Consider the following 19,489-nt stretch of genomic DNA (forward strand, 5'->3'; position numbering starts at 1 on the left):
GTCCTCATGACCCTTCAACAGAACTAGGTGATTCCAAGGAAGGGGTGAAATATAAGCTGGTTTAAGGTGTGTGTGTGTGTGGGGCGGGGGGGGTGGTGGGGGTGGTTTGGGTGGGGGGAGGGAAGTGGAGCGGGGTGGTGTGGTTGTAGGGACAAACAAGCAGTGATAGAAGCAGATCATCCAAAGATGTCATAGACAACAGAACAAAAGAACACATGGGTGTTGAAGTTGGTGATATTACTAAACGAATGTGCTAATTAAGAATGGATGGTAGGGCACTCAAGGTATAGCTCTAGTGGGGGTGGGGGGAGCATAAAAGATTTAAAAATATTTAAAAATAATGGAAATAGGTGGGAAAAGAAAAATCGATATAATTTATTGGAAAAAACAAAAGGAAGGGGGAAGAAACAGAAAGGGGGTGGGGATGGAGGAGGGAACTCAAGACCTAATATTGTTGAATTCAATATTCAGTCCGGAAGGCTGTAAAGTGCCTAGTCGGAAGATGAGGTGTTGTTCCTCCAGTTTGCGTTGGGCTTTACTGGAACAATGTAGCAAGCCAAGGACAGACACATGGGCAAGAGAGCAGGGTGGAGTGTTAAAATGGCAAGCGACAGGGAGGTTTGGCTCATTCTTGCAGACAGACTGCAGGTGTTCTGCAAAGCGGTCGCCCAGTTTACGTTTGGTCTCTCCAATGTAGAGGAGACCACATTGGGAGCAACGAATGCAGTAGACTAAGTTGGGGGAAATGCAAGTGAAATGCTGCTTCACTTGAAAGGAGTGTTTGGGCCCTTGGACGGTGAGGAGAGAGGAAGTGAAGGGGCAGGTGTTACATCTTTTGCGTGGGCATGGGGTGGTGCCATAGGAGGGGGTTGAGGAGTAGGGGGTGATGGAGGAGTGAACCAGGGTGTCCCGGAGGGAACGATCCCTATGGAATGCCGCCGGGGGGGTGAAGGGAAGATGTGTTTGGTGGTGGCATCGTGCTGGAGTTGGCGGAAATGCCAACTGGTAGGGTGATAATTGAGGACAAGGGGGAAACTATCATGTTTCTGGGAGGAAGGAGAAGGTGTGAGGGCGGATGCGCGGGAGATGGGCCGGACACGGTTGAAGGCCCTGTCAACGACCGTGGGTGGAAACCCTCGGTTAAGGAAGAAGGAGGACATGTCAGAGGAACTGTTTTTGAAGGTAGCATTATCGGAACAGATGCGACGGAGGCGAAGGAACTGAGAGAATGGGATGGAGTCCTTACAGGAAGCGGGGTGTGAGGAGCTGTAGTCGAGGTAGCTGTGGGAGTCGGTAGGTTTGTAATGGATATTGGTGGACAGTCTATCACCAGAGATTGAGACAGAGAGGTCAAGGAAGGGAAGGGAAGTGTCAGAGATGGACCATGTGAAAATGATGGAGGAGTGGTGATTGGATGCAAAATTAATACATTTTTCCAAGTCCCGACGAGAGCATGAAGCAGCACCAAAGTAATCATCGATGTACCGGAGAAAGAGTTGTGGAAGGGGGCCGGAGTAGGACTGGAACAAGGAATGTTCCACATACCCCATAAAGAGACAGGCATAGCTGGGGCCCATGCGGGTACCCATAGTCACACCTTTTATTTGGAGGAAGTGAGAGGAGTTGAAGGCGAAATTGTTCAGTGTGAGAACAAGTTCAGCCAGATGGAAGAGAGTAGTGGTGGATGGGGATTGTTCGGGCCTCTGTTCGAGGAAGAAGCTAAGGGCCCTCAGACCATCCTGGTGGGGGATGGAGGTGTAGTGGTTTTGGATGTCCATGGTGAAGAGGAAGCGGTTGGGGCCAGGGAACTGGAAATTGTTGATGTGACGTAAGGTGTCAGAGGAATCACGGATGTAGGTGGGAAGGGACTGGACAAGGGGAGAGAGAAGGGAGTCAAGATAACGAGAAATGAGTTCTGTGGGGCAGGAGCAAGCTGACACTATCAGTCTACCGGGACGGTCCTGTTTGTGGATTTTGGATAGGAGGTAGAAGCGGGCCGTCCGAGGTTGGGCGACTATCAGGTTGGAAGCTGTGGGAGGAAGATCCCCAGAGGAGATGAGGTCATTTACAGTCCTGGAAACAATGGCTTGATGTTCAGTGGTGGGGTCATGGTCCAGGGAGAGGTAGGAGGAAGTGTCTGCGAGTTGACGCTCAGCCTCCGCGAGGTAGAAGACAGTGCGCCTGACAACAACAGCACCACCCTTGTTAGCGGGTTTGATGACAATGTCAGGGTTGGACCTGAGAGAATGGAGTGCAGTAAGTTCAGAGAGAGAGAGATTAGAATGGGTGAGAGGAGCAGAGAAATTGAGACGACTAATGTCGCGCCGACAGTTCTCAGTGAAAAGATCAAGAGAAGGTAAGAATCCAGAGGGAGGGGTCCAGGTGGAGGGAGAATATTGGAGGTGGGTGAAAGGATCCGTTGAACGGGGAGAGGACTCCTGCCCTAAGAAGTGAGCCCGAAGACGAAGATGGCGGAAGAAGAGTTCAGCATCGTGCCGAGCCCGAAATTAATTGAGGTGAGGGCGTAAGGGTATGAAATTAAGTCCTTTGCTGAGCACTGAACATTCAGCATCGGAGAGGGGAAGGTCGGGGTATAGTGAATACACGGCTGGGGCTGGGATTGGAAGATGGGGTGGGGACGGAGGGACAGGCAGAGGTGGAGGGTCCTAGATGGGTGTTGGTGTCAATGAGTTGTTGGAGCTTGCGTTCCTTAGCACTTGAGAGAAGGTGAAAAAGTTTCTTGTTGAGGCGTCGGATGAGACGAAGAATAAAATGAAACTGGGGACACGTGCAGCTTTGAAAAAGGGTACGGCGGTGCTGCTGGAGGCAGAGGTCGAATGTGTTCATATGGCGGCGCATGGCACTGAGTGTGGACCTCCGAATGTGATGGGAACAGCAGTCTGAGAAACGTTTTATGTCCCAGAAATACCTGTTATCCTGGGTGGGTTTGAAACAGAGGAGTGGAATTTCAGTTGAAATCCACATTGGGTATGTCGGAGACGGAGACAGTCACTGAGAAAGGAGATCTGGCTGTGGAAGCGGGTTTTAGTAAACACCTTGTCAAACACCAGGAGAAAAATGGAAAGCAATGGAGGTGAACAATGCAAAAGAGAGATACGGAAATCTTGTCGCAGAGACGAACAGAATTTCTTCAAAGAAGGCATTTCTTGAAGAGCAGTGGCAGTCAATTAAACACAGAGATAAAAACAAAAAAACTGCGGATGCTGGAAATCCAAAACAAAAACAGAATTACCTGGAAAAACTCAGCAGGTCTGGCAGCATCGGCAGAGAAGCCCATCTAGGACCCTCCACCCCTGCCTGTCCCTCCGTCCCCACCCCATCTTCCAATCCCAGCCCCAGCCGTGTATTCACTATACCCCCTGACCTTCCCCTCTCCGACGCTGAACGTTCAGTGCTCAGCAAAGGACTTAGTTTCATACCCTTACGCCCTCACCTCAATTAATTTTGGGCTCGGCACGATGCTGAACTCTTCTTCCGCCGTCTTCGTCTCCGGGCTCACTTCTTAGGGCAGGAGTCCTCTCCCCGTTCAACGGATCCTTTCACCCACCTTCAATATTCTCCCTCCAACTGGACCCCTCCCTCTGGATTCTTACCTTCTCTTGATCTTTTCATTGAGAACTGTCGGCGCGACATTAGTCGTCTCAATTTCTCTGCTCCTCTCACCCATTCTAATCTCTCTCTCTCTGAACTTACTGCACTCCATTCTCTCAGTTCCAACCCTGACATTGTCATCAAATCCGCTGACAAGGGTGGTGCTGTTGTTGTCTGGCGCACTGACCTCTACCTCGCGGAGGCTGAGCGTCAACTCGCAGACACTCCCTCCTACCTCTCCCTGGACCATGACCTCACCACTCAACATCAAGCCATTGTTTCCAGGACTGTCAGTGACCTCATCTCCTCTGGGGATCTTCCTCCCACAGCTTCCAACCTGATAGTCGCCCAACCTCGGACGGCCCGCTTCTACCTCCTACCCAAAATCCACAAACAGGACCGTCCCGGTAGACTGATCGTGTCAGCTTGCTCCTGCCCCACAGAACTCATTTCTCGTTATCTTGTCTCCCTTCTCTCTCCCCTTGTCCAGTCCCTTCCCACCTACATCCGTGATTCCTCTGACACCTTACGTCACATCAACAATTTCCAGTTCCCTGGCCCCAACCGATTCCTCTTCACCAAGGACGTCCAATCCTTCTACACCTCCATCCCCCACCAGGATGGTCTGAGGGCCCTTAGCTTCTTCTTCAACAGAAGCCCGAACAATCCCCATCCACCACTACTCTCCTCCGTCTGGCTGAACTTGTTCTCTCACTGAACAATTTCGCCTTCAACTCCTCTCACTTCCTCCAAGTAAAAGGTGTGACTATGGGTACCCGCATGGGCCCCAGCTATGCCTGTCTCTTTATGGGGTATGTGGAACATTCCTTGTTCCAGTCCTACTCCAGCCCCCTTCCACAACTCTTTCTCCGGTACATCGATGATTACTTCGGTGCTGCTTCATGCTCTCGTCGGGACTTGGAAAAATGTATTAATTTTGCATCCAATCTCCACCCCTCCATCATTTTCACGTGGTCCATCTCTGACACTTCCCTTCCCTTCCTTGACCTCTCTGTCTCAATCTCTGGTGATAGACTGTCCACCAATATCCATTACGAACCTACTGACTCCCACAGCTACCTCAACTACAGCTCCTCACACCCCACTTCCTGTAAGGACTCCATCCCATTCTCTCAGTTCCTTCGCCTCCGTCGCATCTGTTCCGATGATGCTACCTTCAAATGCTGTTCCTCTGACATGTCCTCCTCCTTCCTTAACCGAGGTTTTCCACCCACGGTCGTTGACAGGGGCCTCAACCGTGTCCGGCCCATCTCCCGCGCATCCGCCCTCACGCCTTCTCCTCCCTCCCAGAAACATGATAGGTTGCCCCTTGTCCTCAATTATCACCCCACCAGCCTCCGCATTCAAAGGATCATCCTCCGCCATTTCCGCCAACTCCAGCATGATGCCACCACCAAACACATCTTCCCTTCACCCCCCCGGCGGCATTCCATAGGGATCGTTCCCTCCGGGACACCCTGGTTCACTCCTCCATCACCCCCTACTCCTCAACCCCCTCCTATGGCACCACCCCATGCCCACGCAAAAGATGTAACACCTGCCCCTTCACTTCCTCTCTCCTCACCGTCCAAGGGCCCAAACACTCCTTTCAAGTGAAGCAGCATTTCACTTGCATTTCCCCCAACTTAGTCTACTGCATTCGTTGCTCCCAATGTGGTCTCCTCTACATTGGAGAGACCAAACGTAAACTGGGCGACCACTTTGCAGAATACCTGCGGTCTGTCTGTAAGAATGAGCCAAACCTCCCTGTCGCTTGCCATTTTAACACTCCACCCTGCTCTCTTGCCCACGTGTCTGTCCTTGGCTTGCTACATTGTTCCAGTGAAGCCCAACGCACACTGGAGGAACAACACCTCATCTTCCGACTAGGCACTTTACAGCCTTCCGGACTGAATATTGAATTCAACAACTTTAGGTCTTGAGCTCCCTCCTCCATCCCCACCCCCTTTCTGTTTCTTCCCCCTTCCTTTTGTTTTTTCCAATAAATTATATAGATTTTTCTTTTCCCACCTATTTCCATTATTTTTAAATTTTTTAAAATCTTTTATGCCCCCCACCCCCACTAGAACTATACCTTGAGTGCCCTACCATCCATTCTTAATTAGCACATTCGTTTAGATAATATCACCAACTTCAACAACTATGTGTTCTTTTGTTCTGTTGTCTGTGACATCTTTTGATGATCTGCTTCTATCACTGCTTGTTTGTCCCTACAACCACACCACCCCCTTCCACTTCTCTACCCCCACCCAAACCCCCGCCACCCCCCCCCCCACACACCTTAAACCAGCTTATATTTCACCCCTTCCTTGGATTCACCTCGTTCTGTTGAAGGGTCATGAGGACTCGAAACGTCAACTCTTTTCTTCTCCACCGATGCTGCCAGACCTGCTGAGCTGTTCCATGTAATTCTGTTTTTGTTTTGGATTTCCAGCATCCGCAGTTTTTTTGTTTTTATCTCTGGCTAACATGACTGATGCCTTGCAATATTAAGAATTAAGTTGCTATCTTATTATAATTGTTAACTTTGAATCCTGGACTTGCTTTAGAGATCTAAACCTCATTCCATTGGCTATTCACATTCTTAAAGGTCTGTAAACATGTTACTGCACTTTTAATGCAACCTTTTTGGCAGCTAACAAGTATCAAGTTTGAATAATAAATCCACAAGCAACGTTGCTTGGGCTACTGATGAGTAAGAATATCCTTGAACACAAAGGTAATATGTAGCCACCAATTCTGTGCTAATTCCATTATGATTTTAAAATGTTAATTGAAGGTGTAAGGAATAACAGATATCTTTGCATACCTTATGCAGTTCTACATAGTAACTACATTTCAAAAAGTACTGCTTTGTGCTAAAGCAGTTTGAAACATCCCAAAGTTGTGGAAGGTACTATATAAATGCAAGTACTTCTTTTCTTCTAGATCTGGCAGTGTGGTGGTACTTTGGAAATTGTTACTTGCTCACATGTTGGCCATGTATTCCGTAAAGCTACTCCTTACACTTTCCCCGGAGGCACTGGGCAGATAATAAATAAGAATAACAGGCGGCTCGCAGAGGTCTGGATGGATGACTTCAAAAATTTCTTCTACATTATATCACCTGGTAAGTACCATCAAATAAGCATTGGAAATTAAAAACAAATAAAATTCCCAATATTTAGCTTCCTACTTGTTTTTAAATCACTAGAGAATATTTTGCTGAGTACACATCACAAAATTAAATTGCTTAAAAGATACTAAGGAAAGTGCAACATTGTTGATGCTCATGGCACTATAAAATGCATTCCAATATTGATTGGTTCCTTTTTTAGGGATTTTTTGTATTTGAGTGCTTTATGTTACTTAGTCAGTTATGCAAGGCCAAGAGATTCTCTGCTTTTGGCACTATGGCATTCAGACTGACACCTGAAAGCGATTTACTAAATTGGTAATTTTATTTCCAGTGTAGCTTATCTTTGTTCTTCAGTCTACCTGAACTTATCTTTGCTGCTAAACAGGTATGTGTGTTGCCAACTTCGAGACCAATTCAATTGATCCTTTGAGATGTCAGTTATCATTAGGCTGGTTTGCTGTGTATTAATTTGCCTTCCTCCTGTCCCCTATGGGAGACACTGTTACCTCAAGTTAGCAACCTTAGCTGAAATCAGTAAGCAACTCTTCTGTGATATTGAACGTTAGTGTTCCAACAATGTTCCCAGAACTGCTCTAGTTCACCCATTTGTGAAAAACAGTGTTGTTATAACTTTACAGATACCATTCAAAAAGAGGATACTCTTAGTATGTTGGATCATTTGGCTGTGTGTATTTTGCACTTGAACGCCAACTCTTTGGCTCCAGAATATAAAATCGTATACCACCAATAAGAAACACTTTTTATTTTAAACAAGCTGTAACCCGTACCTTTATTTACATTTGTTAATTAGTAAAGTAATAATCTTACATTTCAATAGAAATGGAAAAGCAAAATTGGACCACTTGTTCAAAATTTTAGTTACCTTCAGTTTATCACTATTTATTTGTCACTCTTTATCACTTTATCAATATTTATCACTTTTTTTTCTGCTGCAAGGTTCTTGATTAGCAAGATTATATTGTAAAAGACCATGCCTCTATGATATTATAGCTGGCGCTTCGTACTCAAAGGCAATCTGTAACAAGGGTCAGGTTTAATGCAGAATTAGTCCATTAGTATACTGACAATATATTTGAAGGAAAAGAAACACTGCACTACATGACTCTTCCCTTTTGCTTTGTCCTTGTTACCTCACAATACCTTTGCAAGAATAACGGAAGGGCCTGGACTAAAAATTAATCTGAAATGAGACCCCTGGTAGTTACACAAGGCATTGATCACTCCTTTATCTTACTTCCCCACCCCCTAACCGCCGCTGCCCCCACATTCCCCAAAATAAGAAGAGTTTAGAATGAATGCCCAGAGATGAAAGCAGAGCCCCTCTGTACTGCTAGAGGCCCCAAGCCAATGACGTATGTCTGTATCCTTGGTTTCCTCTTGAGTTTTTGTGGAAATTTGAAAACCTAATCTAAATATAAGTAATGCTTTGAGATTATTAAATAGCAATAAAAAAAAACATAGTTGCTGAAAATCTAAGCAAAAGCAGAAAATTCTGGAAACACTCAATGGGCCAACTAATATTCATGGATAAAAGAGGTGAGTTAGCATTTTGTGTGCAATTGTCTTCATCTGAGCCATTAACACAAATGTTTTACTTGTTTCATGATTTACAGTGCTTTGGTTCTAATTCGACAGGTGTTACAAAGGTTGAATATGGAGACATAACAGCACGCAAAACATTAAGACAAAAGCTGTCTTGTAAACCTTTCTCTTGGTTCCTGGAAAATGTTTATCCTGATTCCCACATTCCAAGGCATTATTTCTCCTTGGGAGAGGTATGAGTTATAGCTTAATCCTGAAAATGGTTGCAGTTTTCTCAATTAAACATATTTAGGCATAACTAGCCTGAAGCCAGGGCTATTACTGTTTTTCAATTCATTGACCAGTTGCCAATCAATAGAGTACTGAATTGAGATTATTGTTAAATTATCACATGAGGGCTGCTTTTTTCTATTGATTACTGGTGCATATTTTCAGTTTGTGATATTAGCTCTTCATCTGAATCTGTCTCTAATCCAATTTCCCTTCCCGTATTGTTTCTTATTCTTCATTTTTAACTACTTTTCTAATTCCCTCTTAAGTAATGGTCATAAGTCTACTTTAATTTCTCTGTCTAATGAAGCATTTCATTTTCTGATAACGCAGTGTTGAATAAAATTATTCTAACTACCTCTTTCATTGTTCTAATAACTTTTGGTTTATGCGCTCTGTTGCTCATATGATTAACCAGTGGAACAGTCTCACTATTTACTCTTTCAAAACTACTCATAATATTGAAACCTCTATTGGATCCACATTTAATATTTTCTGTTCCAGTGACACAACCCCCAACTCTTTCAGCCCTTTTTCATAACTGTAACTTCTCCTTCCTGTATTATTAACATTATTTGTCATATTATTTCCATAACTGTGCCATCCTTCCAGTAATGGTGTCCAGAGCTACATGCAATACTCCAAGAATGGCCTAATTTTGGTCTTCAATAAATTCAGTATCACTTCCTTGCTGTTCCTTCACTTATTTAAGTCTTATTATCAATGTTCTTTTGCTGTCCTTTTTCCCAACTTGTTTTATTCACATTTCTCTGCATCTGCCACCTATCTGCTCATTCTTCTAATTAGCCTTTGCCCTCCTGTAATTTCTCGCATTTTTCCTTACATGCTTTCTAACTTATCATGACTGGCAAACTTTCATATCATTACTCCTGTGCCTCCTTTTAAATCAATTCCACACTGAAAAAGATTCCAGAAATATCCTTGATACACTATTTCCCACTAATCCAAGAGATTTTTGTCATGCTGTCAGTTTAAGTGAGTGGATTTATGTTACGATAGCATTATCACTGAGATTTCAGCCAAATATAATGGGTCTGCAGTGACATTTCTCTTTTTCATTTATTCATTTGTGAAATGTAGGTGTCAGTGGCTCGGCCAATGTCTATTGCCCATCCCTAGATGCCCTTGAGAAGGTGGTGGTGAACCACCGCCTTGACCGCTGCAGTCCATGTGGTATAGGTACACTCACAGTGCTGTTAGGGAGGGAGTTCCAGGATTTTGACCCAGCGACAGTGAAGGTACAGAGATATATTTCCAAGTCAGGATGGTGAGTGGCTTGGAGGGGAACATCCAGGTGGTGGAGTTCCCATGTGTCTGTTGCCCTTGCCCTACTAAATGGTAATGGTCTGGGTTTTGAAGGTGCTGCCTAAGGAGGCTTGGTGAGTTCCTTCAGTGCATCCTGTAAATAGTACACACTGCTGCCACTGTATGCGGTGGTGGAGGGAGTGAATGTTTGTGGATGAGGTGTCAATCAAGCGGGCTGCTTTGTCCTGGATGGTGTCAACCGTTTTGAGTGTTGTAGGAGCTGCATTCATCCAGACAAGTGGAGAGTATTCCATCACACTCCTCACCTGTGCCTTGTAGATAATGGATAGGCTTTGGGGAGTCAGGAGGTGAGTTACTCATCACAGGATTCCTGGCCTCTAACCTGCTCTTGTAGCCTCAGTATTTATATGGCTAGTCAAATTCACTTTCTGGTCAATGGTAACCCCCAGGATGTTGATAGTGTGGGATTCAGTGATGGTATTGCCATTCAATGTCAAAGTGTGATGTTTAGATTCTCTCTTGTTGGATATGGTCATTGCCTAACATTTGTGTGACGCAAGTGTCACTTGCCACTTATCAGCCCAAGCCTGAATGTTGTCCGGGTCTTATTGCATTTGGACACAGACTGCTTCAGTATCTGAGGAGTCATGAATGATGCTGAATGTTGTGAAATCATCAGCAAACATCCCCACTTCTGACCTTATGATGGAAGGAAGGTCATTGCTGGTTGGGCCTTGGACACTACCCTGAGGAACTCCCTGAAGTGATGTCCTGGGACTGAGATGATTGACCTCCAACTCCAAGCAGCGGAGAGTTTCCCCCCCCGATTCCTGTTGACTCCAGTTTTGTGGCCATGTTTCAAGGGCAGTCAGTCTCGCATCACCTCTGGAGTTCAGCTCTTTTGTCCAGGCTGTAATGAGGTCTAGAGCTGAGTGGCCCTGGTGGAACCAAAACTGAGTGTCAGTATTGCAGGTTATTGCTAAGCAAGTGCCACTTGATAGCACTGTTGATGACTCCTTCCACTTTACTGATGATTGAGAGTAGACTGTTAGGGCGGTAACTGGCCTGCTTGGATTTGTCCTGCTTTTTGTATACAGGACATACCTGGGCAATTTTCCACATAGCCAGGTAGATACCAGTGTTGTTGCTGTTCTGGAACAGCTTGGCTAGGGGCGTGGCAAGTTCTGGAGCAAAGGTCTTCAGTACTATTGCTGGAATATTGTCAGGGCCCATAGCCTTTGCAGTATCCAGTGCTTTCAGCTGTTTCTTGATATCACATGGAGCGAATCAAGTTGGCTGAAGACTGGCATCTGTGATGCTTGAGACGTCCAGAGGAGGCCGAGATGGATCATCCACTTCTGGATGAATTTTATTGCGAATGCTTCAGCCTTATGTTTTGCATTTATGTGCTGGGCTCTCCCCATCATCCAATGAGTTATTTAATTGTTCACCACCATTCACGACTGGATGTAGCAGGGCTGCAGAGCTTAAATCTTATCCATTAGTTGTGGAATCACTTATCTCTGTCTGTCACTTGTTGCTTATGCTGTTTGGCACAGAAATAGTCCTGTGTTGTAGCTTCACCAGGTTGACACCTCATTTTTAGCTATGCCTGGTGCTGCTCCTGGTATGCCCTCCTGCACTCTTCATTGAACCAGGATTGATCCCATCTTGGTGGTAATGGTAGAGTGGGGGATATGTCAGGCCATGAGGTTACAGATTGTGGCTGAGTACAATTCTGCTGCTGCTGATGGCCCACAGCGCCTCATGGTTGCCCCATCTTGAGTTGTTAGGTCTGTTCATTTAGAATGGTGATAGTGCCACATGAAATGATGGATGGTATTCTCAATATGAATACTGGACTTCGTCTCCACGAGGACTATGCGGCGGTTGCTCCTACCAATACTGTCATGATGCACAGATGCATCTGTGGCAGGCAGGTTAGGGAGGATGAGGTCAAGTATGTTTTTCCTTCTTGTTGGTTCCCTCACCACCTGCTGCAGACCCAGTCTAGCAGCTATGTCCTTTAGGCTTCTGCCAGCTCAGTCAGTAGTGGTGCTATTCAGCCACTTTTGGTGATGGACATTGAAGTCCAGAGTACATTCTAAGCCCTTGCCATCCTCAGTGCTTCCTCCACGTAGTATTCAACATGGAGGGGTACTGATTCATCAGTTGAGGGGTAGTGGTACATGGTAATCAGTAGGAGGTTTCCTTGCCCATGTTTGATCTGATGCCATGAGACTTCCTGGGGGCCGAAGTCAATGTTGAGGACTCCCAGGGCAATTCCCTCCCACTTGTATACCACTGTGCTGTCACCTCTGCTGGGTCTGCCGGTGGGACAGGACATGATGATGGTGTCTGGTACATTGTAATGTATGTTTCCGTGAGTATGACTATGTTAGGCCGTGGCTTGACTAGTCTGTGAGACAGCTCTCCCAATTTTGGCACTAGCTCCCAGATGTAAGTAGGAAGGACTTTGCAGTGTTGACAGGGCTGAGTTTCCTGCTGGGTGGTCCATTCAGTTCTATTCCTTTTATGCTTTTTAGCGGTTTGGCCATTTCAGAGGGCAGTTAAGAATCAATCACGTGGCAGTGGGTCTGGAATCACATGTAGGCAGATTTTCTTCCCAAAAGGGCATATGTGAACTGGATGGGTTTTTACGACAATGATCTCATGGTCATCACTAGACTTTTAATTCCAGGTTTTTATTGAATTCAAATTTCACCATTTGCCATGGCGGGATTTAAACCCGGGTTCCCAGCGTATTACTCTGGGTCTCTGGATTACTATTACTACACCATCACCTCACCTTCCCCTATTACATCCATCAAAACTATGACATAAAGTAGCAGCAGTTAAATATTTTATATTTTCTTACTACACTTTTTCATACTGCAAATGCTGGAAATCTGACATAAGATCAGAAGATGTTGGATAATGTTTGTCACTATATCTTCAGCAAGGGAAAAAGACTAACTTTTTGGATTGCTCAACCCCATACTGCTATCCTTTGCCTTTACAAATTATGATGGACCTGCTGTATATTCGCCATATTAAAAAGATGCTAAAACTTATGATCTGAGAAACGTCATTTAAAACAGTCATAGAAAATTGTCCACAGATTGTAATAGCAATCTTTATTTCTCTTCAATACAGGCTTATACATAGTTTTCTGTTCTCCTTTTTGGCTCTGTACTAATCATTCCTTGCTGTGGTTCATCATGAATGCCTTCTGGCACCTTTTCCCAAATTAACTTTGCTCAAATTTGAGCCAGGATAGTGAATTTTGGAAGCTATTTGATCATAGGCTTTACAGCTGAGGTTGATTCTTTCCTCACTCATACACTTTCAGCAGAAGTAATTAAACAGTATTCAGCTGCAGAAATCTTAGCAGTTTGACATTTCCTATCCCAAGGGAATGAGGCCAATTGCAGCAACCTGCAACCTCCATCCTGACTGAAATCAGCTAGCTTAGCACAGAGCAAGAATCAAACATAGGACCTTTTCTGTTTGGTATGGATGATATATTGATTGGTTTACCTAGTGGAGTCATTAGGGAAGTGTGCATTTTCAAAAGTATCACCAGTGGCTAAGTGCAACCTGATTCTTTACCTTGTCTTTTTTAGATCAGAAATGTAGAGACAAATCAATGTCTGGATAATATGGCAAGAAAGGAAAATGAGAAAGTGGGAATATTTAACTGTCATGGTATGGGAGGCAATCAGGTGAGCTGCTCTATGTTTATCTCTGCTTTTCTCTCTTTGCCATCAAATATCAGTATGTAAGATTAGGATGTATTGAGCTGCGAACATCTCCACAATTAGCATTATTGTATGGCCACGCACAGAGATATTAACTGACTATCCCATTTTCTGTCTGCAATGTGGATGCCCTGCAGGATACGGAACTTCATCTAATCATGAGGTAGGGAACGAGTTAGACCAATATTCATAGAATGGGTTGATTTGAGTAATTGGAAGCCCTTGAAGTTCAATATATGGCTGTTTTGTTGGGAAGCAGGTGCTGAACTAGCTGTCCTGCTGAATTGTATTTGACATTGAAAAAACAAATATTTTCTGAAGCATTGTAATAGATCATATACTGGGAGAGGCCCTACTTGTAGGTTTAAGTTTCTCTTGCTGATGGATGCACAAATTCGGAAGCTTTTACCACTTTTCTTTGGGACATTTAGTGAACTTGGAAACTTCCCAGCTAAAAAGGGAATATATGATATTACAGGTCTGAAAAGACAGGGGGCTGGATTTTGCCATCAGTGAGCAGAGTGCGGGGCCCGCTCGCCAATGCACAAAATGACGTGGGAACCCCCGTCGTTATCCTGCCCCATTTAAATTTTCAGGAAGGCGAGGGCACAGCGAAATCAGTTGTGCATCCGCCGACCTGTCAATGGCCAATTGAGGCCATTGACAGGATAATTAAAACAATTAAAGGACCTGCCTGTCCAACCTTAAAGTTGGTGGGCAGGCCAAGAGCCCCGGCGGGCATCTGAAAAAATGTGAAACCTCATCCACCGGCGGGATGTGGTTTCATGTAAGGTTTAAAAAACTTTAATAAAGTTTTAGTGAAATTTATTAATATGTCCCATCTCGTGTGACATTGTCACATGAGGGGGACATGTTGAGGATTTTTTTTTTATTTTTAATGTTTGAAAAGCTTTCAGCAATCTCCCTGTGCATGGGTGAAAGAACGCACTCTCGCATTTGGGGAATCTCTCCCCCACCCGCACAGGAAGTGCATAGCTGGGCGTCACGCTGGGCGGGCCTTAATTGGTCCGCCCACTTAAAATGGCGGCGGGGCCCATTTCTCCGGCGGGGATCGGCTCCCCACCCGCCAGAGGTTGGGTCGGGCCCGCCCGCCCAGTAGGCAGAAAATTCTGCCCAGGGAATGTGGGAAGAACAGAGTTTGAAAAAATGTACAAGCTAAAATATTAAAACTGAAGAGTTGATAATTTATAGAACAGAGTAGAACATTCTATAAACCAATTAAATGCATTGTCAATCAAAACATTGTCACAGGAAAATGTATCTAGAATAAGCCTGTAGTATTGAAACCCATAACATCCATTAACAACCATATTGCATTAGGAGGATTGGAGTTTATTAAAACTGTCTGCTTCAAGTTTGTTATTTGAACCTATTCACTATGGTGTTTGCTTAATCATAGAATCACAGAATTATTACAGCACAGAAGAAGGTCGTTTGGCCTGTCATGTCTGTGCCAGCTCTCCGAATGTGCAATTCATCTAATGCCATTTTCCCACCTTCTCCCCTTAAACCTTTTTTATCAATAAAATCAATGAGCTTGATATTTTCTTGAAATATAACAATAAACATAACAACAATTTTTCTATATGCAAGAATTTGAATCTTTATTGTGTTCACAGACTAATCATGTTTTATCATTCTTTAGGTGTTTTCCTACACTGCAAACAAGGAAATTAGAACTGATGACTTGTGCCTAGATGTGTCCAAACTTAATGGCCCTATCATGATGCTGAAGTGCCATCATCTGAAAGGCAATCAGCTTTGGGAACATGATGCTGTGGTAAGTGCTTTCCATGAAAACATTAGCTCACAAACAGAATTAAGTTTTGAAATTCTTTTTCTTAAGTACTTTGTTAGTTGTACAAAGGCAATGGAACTAATAAGGTTAAACTTAATTTTTAATAAACAAAGTGATTCCACTCACACAGGTTCAGTTAATACATGAATTCAGCCTTTAGCTGAAGAACTGTTGTGTGTGGAAATAGTTTTCACAATCGCTGGAATCACAGAACTTTGGAAAAAGTAGTTTAAGTGCTTGTTCAAAGCAAAAGCAAAATCATTTTGGTCATTCACCTATGGTTTAGTACACTATCTCTTGCTTGGAAGCTGCTCCTCTCAACTGGCACTGTATTGAAACTGGTCAAGCACTGCAGTAAACTTGTTCTGGCTGCTGCTGCCCTGTCTCCTAAATGTAACCTATGCTCTACTTCCTTAGCTTCCATGTTGCTCCCTCACTCACTTTCTTGCTGACAAGAAAACACTGGGTCCTGCTGTTACCTGGACATTGGCCATTCTGTACCCTGTTCCACTTCAGCTGCCAGTTCTGAAGAGTTAGAAGTCAAAAAAGGCTACATGAAAGCTTTAATGACGAAACTCAGCCCAGCCACTCAACCACCTGGGCATTGTTGCATGTGTTTAAACATTTCCACAAGGTTCTAGGCTGATCCACTGGCTTCTGCTACAAATTTGCTCATGCTTAGAAGTTTGCTGACACTTGGGGTAAATTTATCTTTTCCGTCAGTTTCTGGGCTTTACTCAGCTGCTGCACTGGTTCCCAAGCAGCAGTCTGTTGCTCCACTGGTGTCTTGTACTGAAATCTGCTGTTCCACCAGTTCTCCTGGACTGAGTTCCACTGCGCTGCTATCCTCTTGGTTGTGTATCTTTCCTCTGCTGATTTCTGTGTTGGAGCTTGCACAGTGTTTCCTGAGCTTCACTGTATACCTCCATGGCACCCTTGGATCAAACTCTATTCTTCCACTGGTTCTCTGTGTATCATTTTCTGTACATCCATACTTCCCCTAGATCAAACTCTGTTAGTGTTGGTTCATTCTTTATTCCACCAAGGCTGCTAGATCATTTCCTTAAATTTCGGATATCACTTGGATCAATCATCTCCCCTCCAGTGTGTTCTGAACTGTACTTCATTCCTCCACTGTTTGCTGAACTATGCTTTGCTGCTGCTGGCTCCAAGTTATCCTTCATTCTTCCCACTGGCTACCAATTTGACCACCTCAACCAGATAGATCCTTAGATATTGAACTATTTTCCTGCTTATTCCAACCCCTACACTAATGATTGTTCCTTGTAATGCTTACTTGTCTTGCAATTCCATGTAATTTTAAAGTTTCCTTACGTGACAATTCCTGCAAATTATGACCAGTACCTTGCACCTGAGATCTCTGCTCTCACCTTTTCCTTTCAGCCATTTCTGAGTCTCACCTTACTCACCCCTCTTCTCCACATCCAGCTATGTGCCCTTTCACCTCTTTCTTCCTCCAGCACAATGCTTCCTTTGATTAATTCTTCCACTAAATAGTTTTCTTCAGTCTATTTTCATAATTGAATTTTTCTTGAACAAATCCATGCTTACCTCTGAGCCACCTTTGATATTTTGCATAACCTGTAATTCCAATATTTTCCTTCTATTTCATCCAGGATTAAGCTTTCTAATCTTGTTTCCATCCACTCACTTATTCATCTGCTCTTAGATCATCAACACCCCTTCTACTTCACTCACCAGAGCATTAATTTGCCTCCCTAACAAGGTCCTTGTCATCTATGACCTCTTTATTTATGAATCTTTTAATATGCAGGCACTGGTAGAAGCCTGAACCTCCCAAGCACCAGACCAATGTCCTCAATGAGATCTCATTACTTCTCTTTTCTCTTACCCGCTACGCAAAAGTTAATTTCCTCATCAAAGGTGTCTTCAATCTACACTTAAGTTTCCTTCTTATCTGACTTCTTGTCTTCCTATCCTTGGCCATCTCATGTGGTCTATTCTGAAGTCTTGGAATGCAAAAACAATTTTATAGTGCCTTTAACTTGATAAAACACCCCAAGGCACTTCATAGGAGATTTATCAGGCACAATTTGACACCTAGCAATGTTAGAGCAGACAACCAAGAGCTTGGTGAGAGTTAAATTTTAAGGGGCATCTTAAAGGTGAAGAGAGAGGTAAAGAGAAAGAGAGGTTCAGGGAGGGATTTCCAAAACTTAGGGTCTTAGCAGGTGAAGACATGCCAACCAAAATGCTCAGACTCATTGCTGCACAGAAGAAGGCCATTCGGTCCATTGAGTGCATGCCAGCTCTCTGTAGAGTAATCCAATTAGCCCCATTGCCCCACTCTATCCCCGTAGCCTTGTAAGTTTACTTCCCACAAGTTTCCATGCAATTTCCTTTTGAAATCAAGTTTCCACCACCATATGAACATAGAATTAGGAGCAGGAGTAGGCCATTCAGCCCATCGAGCCTGCTCTGCCATTCAATAAAATCATGCTGGTCCAATTGTAACCTCCTACCTATCCCCTTATTTTTCAAGAATCTATCTACCTCTGCCTTTAAAATATTCAGACACTCTGCTTCCACCGCCTTTTGAGGAAGAGAGTTCCAAAGACTAACAACCCTCTGAGAGAAAGAAATTCTCCTCATCTCTGTCTTAAGTGGGTGACCCCTTATTTTTAAACAGTAACCCCTAGTTCTAGATTGTCCCACAAAATGAAACATTGTCTCCACATCTGCCCTTTCAAGACCCCTCAGGATCTTGTATGTTTCAACCAAGCCACCTTTTACTCTTCTAAATTCCAGTGAATACAAGCATTGCCTGTCCAACCAATCCTCATAAGACAACCCAGCCAATCCAGATATTAGTCTAGTAAACCATCTCTGAACTGCTTCTTTCCTTAAATAAGGGGACCAATATTGTACACAGCATTCCAGAAGTCTTAGCTGGAGTGTTGCATCCAGTTCTGAGCACCACACTTTAGGAAGGATGAAAAGGCGTTGGGGAGAGAGTAAAAAAGATTCACGAGACTGGTTCCAGATTTGAGGAACTTCAGTTATGAGGATAGATTGGAGATGTTAAGACTGTTTTCCTTGAAGGAAAGACGGCTGAGAGAAGTTTTGATGGATGTATTCAAAATTATGAGGGGTCTGGACAGAGTAGATAGGGAGAAACTGTTCCCACTCATGAAAGGAATAGGAACGAGAGGGTGCAAATTTAAAGTAATTGGCAAAAGAAGCAAAAGCAATATAAGAAAAGTTGTTCATGCAGCGAGTGGTTAAGGTTTGGACTGCACTGCCTGAGATTGTGGTGGATTCAGATTCAAACAAAGCATTCAAAAGGTAATTAGGTTGTTATCTGAAAAGGAGACATGTACAGGGTTATGGGGAGAAGGTGGGAGAATAGCTCTAAGTGAATTGCTCATTCAGAGAGGTGGTGCAGATGTGATGGGCCGAATGGCTGCCTTCTGCATTGTAACTATCCTGAGATTCTGTATTCTATCTTTATGCCAATTTTTATCCCAGCTCACACTGACCGTTCTATTCCATGAGCCTCAATTTTGTTAACCAGTCTTTTATGTGATACTTTATCAAATGCTTTCTTAAAATATATATATAGACGACATCCATTGTGTTCCCTTCATCAAAAATGCAATTAGATTAGTCAAGCATGATCTGCTTTTACAAATCTGTGCTGACTCTCCTTAATTAACTCGAACCTCTCCAAACACCTGTTGATTTTTCTGCCTGATTATTGTTTGTAAAGCCACTGATATTGAACTGCCCAGCCTGTAGTTACTAGGGTCCCTAGACCTCTCTTGAACAAGGATGTCACATTTGCTACTTTCCAATCCTCTGGCACCTCCCCTGTAGCTTCACAAGATTGTTATCAGACAAAATCTGACACCTAGTCATATAAGGAGCTATTAGGACAGGTGAGCAAAATTTGGTCAAAGAGGTGGAGTTTACAGTGTCTTAAAGGAGGAGATGGAGACTGAGAAACTTAGGAATGGGTCAGAACATCACTGCAGGAGTTCCTTAGGGAAGTGACCC

The 19,489-nt window shown here is 43.9% G+C and overlaps 1 protein-coding gene across 4 annotated transcripts in view; it reads left to right on the forward strand.

Annotated features, from left to right (window-relative positions):
• galnt1 (UDP-N-acetyl-alpha-D-galactosamine:polypeptide N-acetylgalactosaminyltransferase 1) overlaps window positions 1–19,489 on the forward strand; it is a 214,193-nt gene that overhangs the window by 184,052 nt on the left and 10,652 nt on the right. For all 4 annotated transcript variants that reach the window (XM_041184208.1, XM_041184210.1, XM_041184211.1 and 1 more), the window contains 4 exons: window positions 6,562–6,742; window positions 8,408–8,547; window positions 13,498–13,596; window positions 15,299–15,433. In XM_041184208.1, the coding sequence (XP_041040142.1) occupies window positions 6,562–6,742; window positions 8,408–8,547; window positions 13,498–13,596; window positions 15,299–15,433 (555 nt within the window). The remainder of the gene's footprint in view (window positions 1–6,561; window positions 6,743–8,407; window positions 8,548–13,497; window positions 13,597–15,298; window positions 15,434–19,489) is intronic.

The sequence above is a fragment of the Carcharodon carcharias genome, chromosome 3 (genome assembly GCF_017639515.1).
Source record: "Carcharodon carcharias isolate sCarCar2 chromosome 3, sCarCar2.pri, whole genome shotgun sequence".
NCBI classification, from domain to species: Eukaryota; Metazoa; Chordata; class Chondrichthyes; order Lamniformes; family Lamnidae; genus Carcharodon; species Carcharodon carcharias.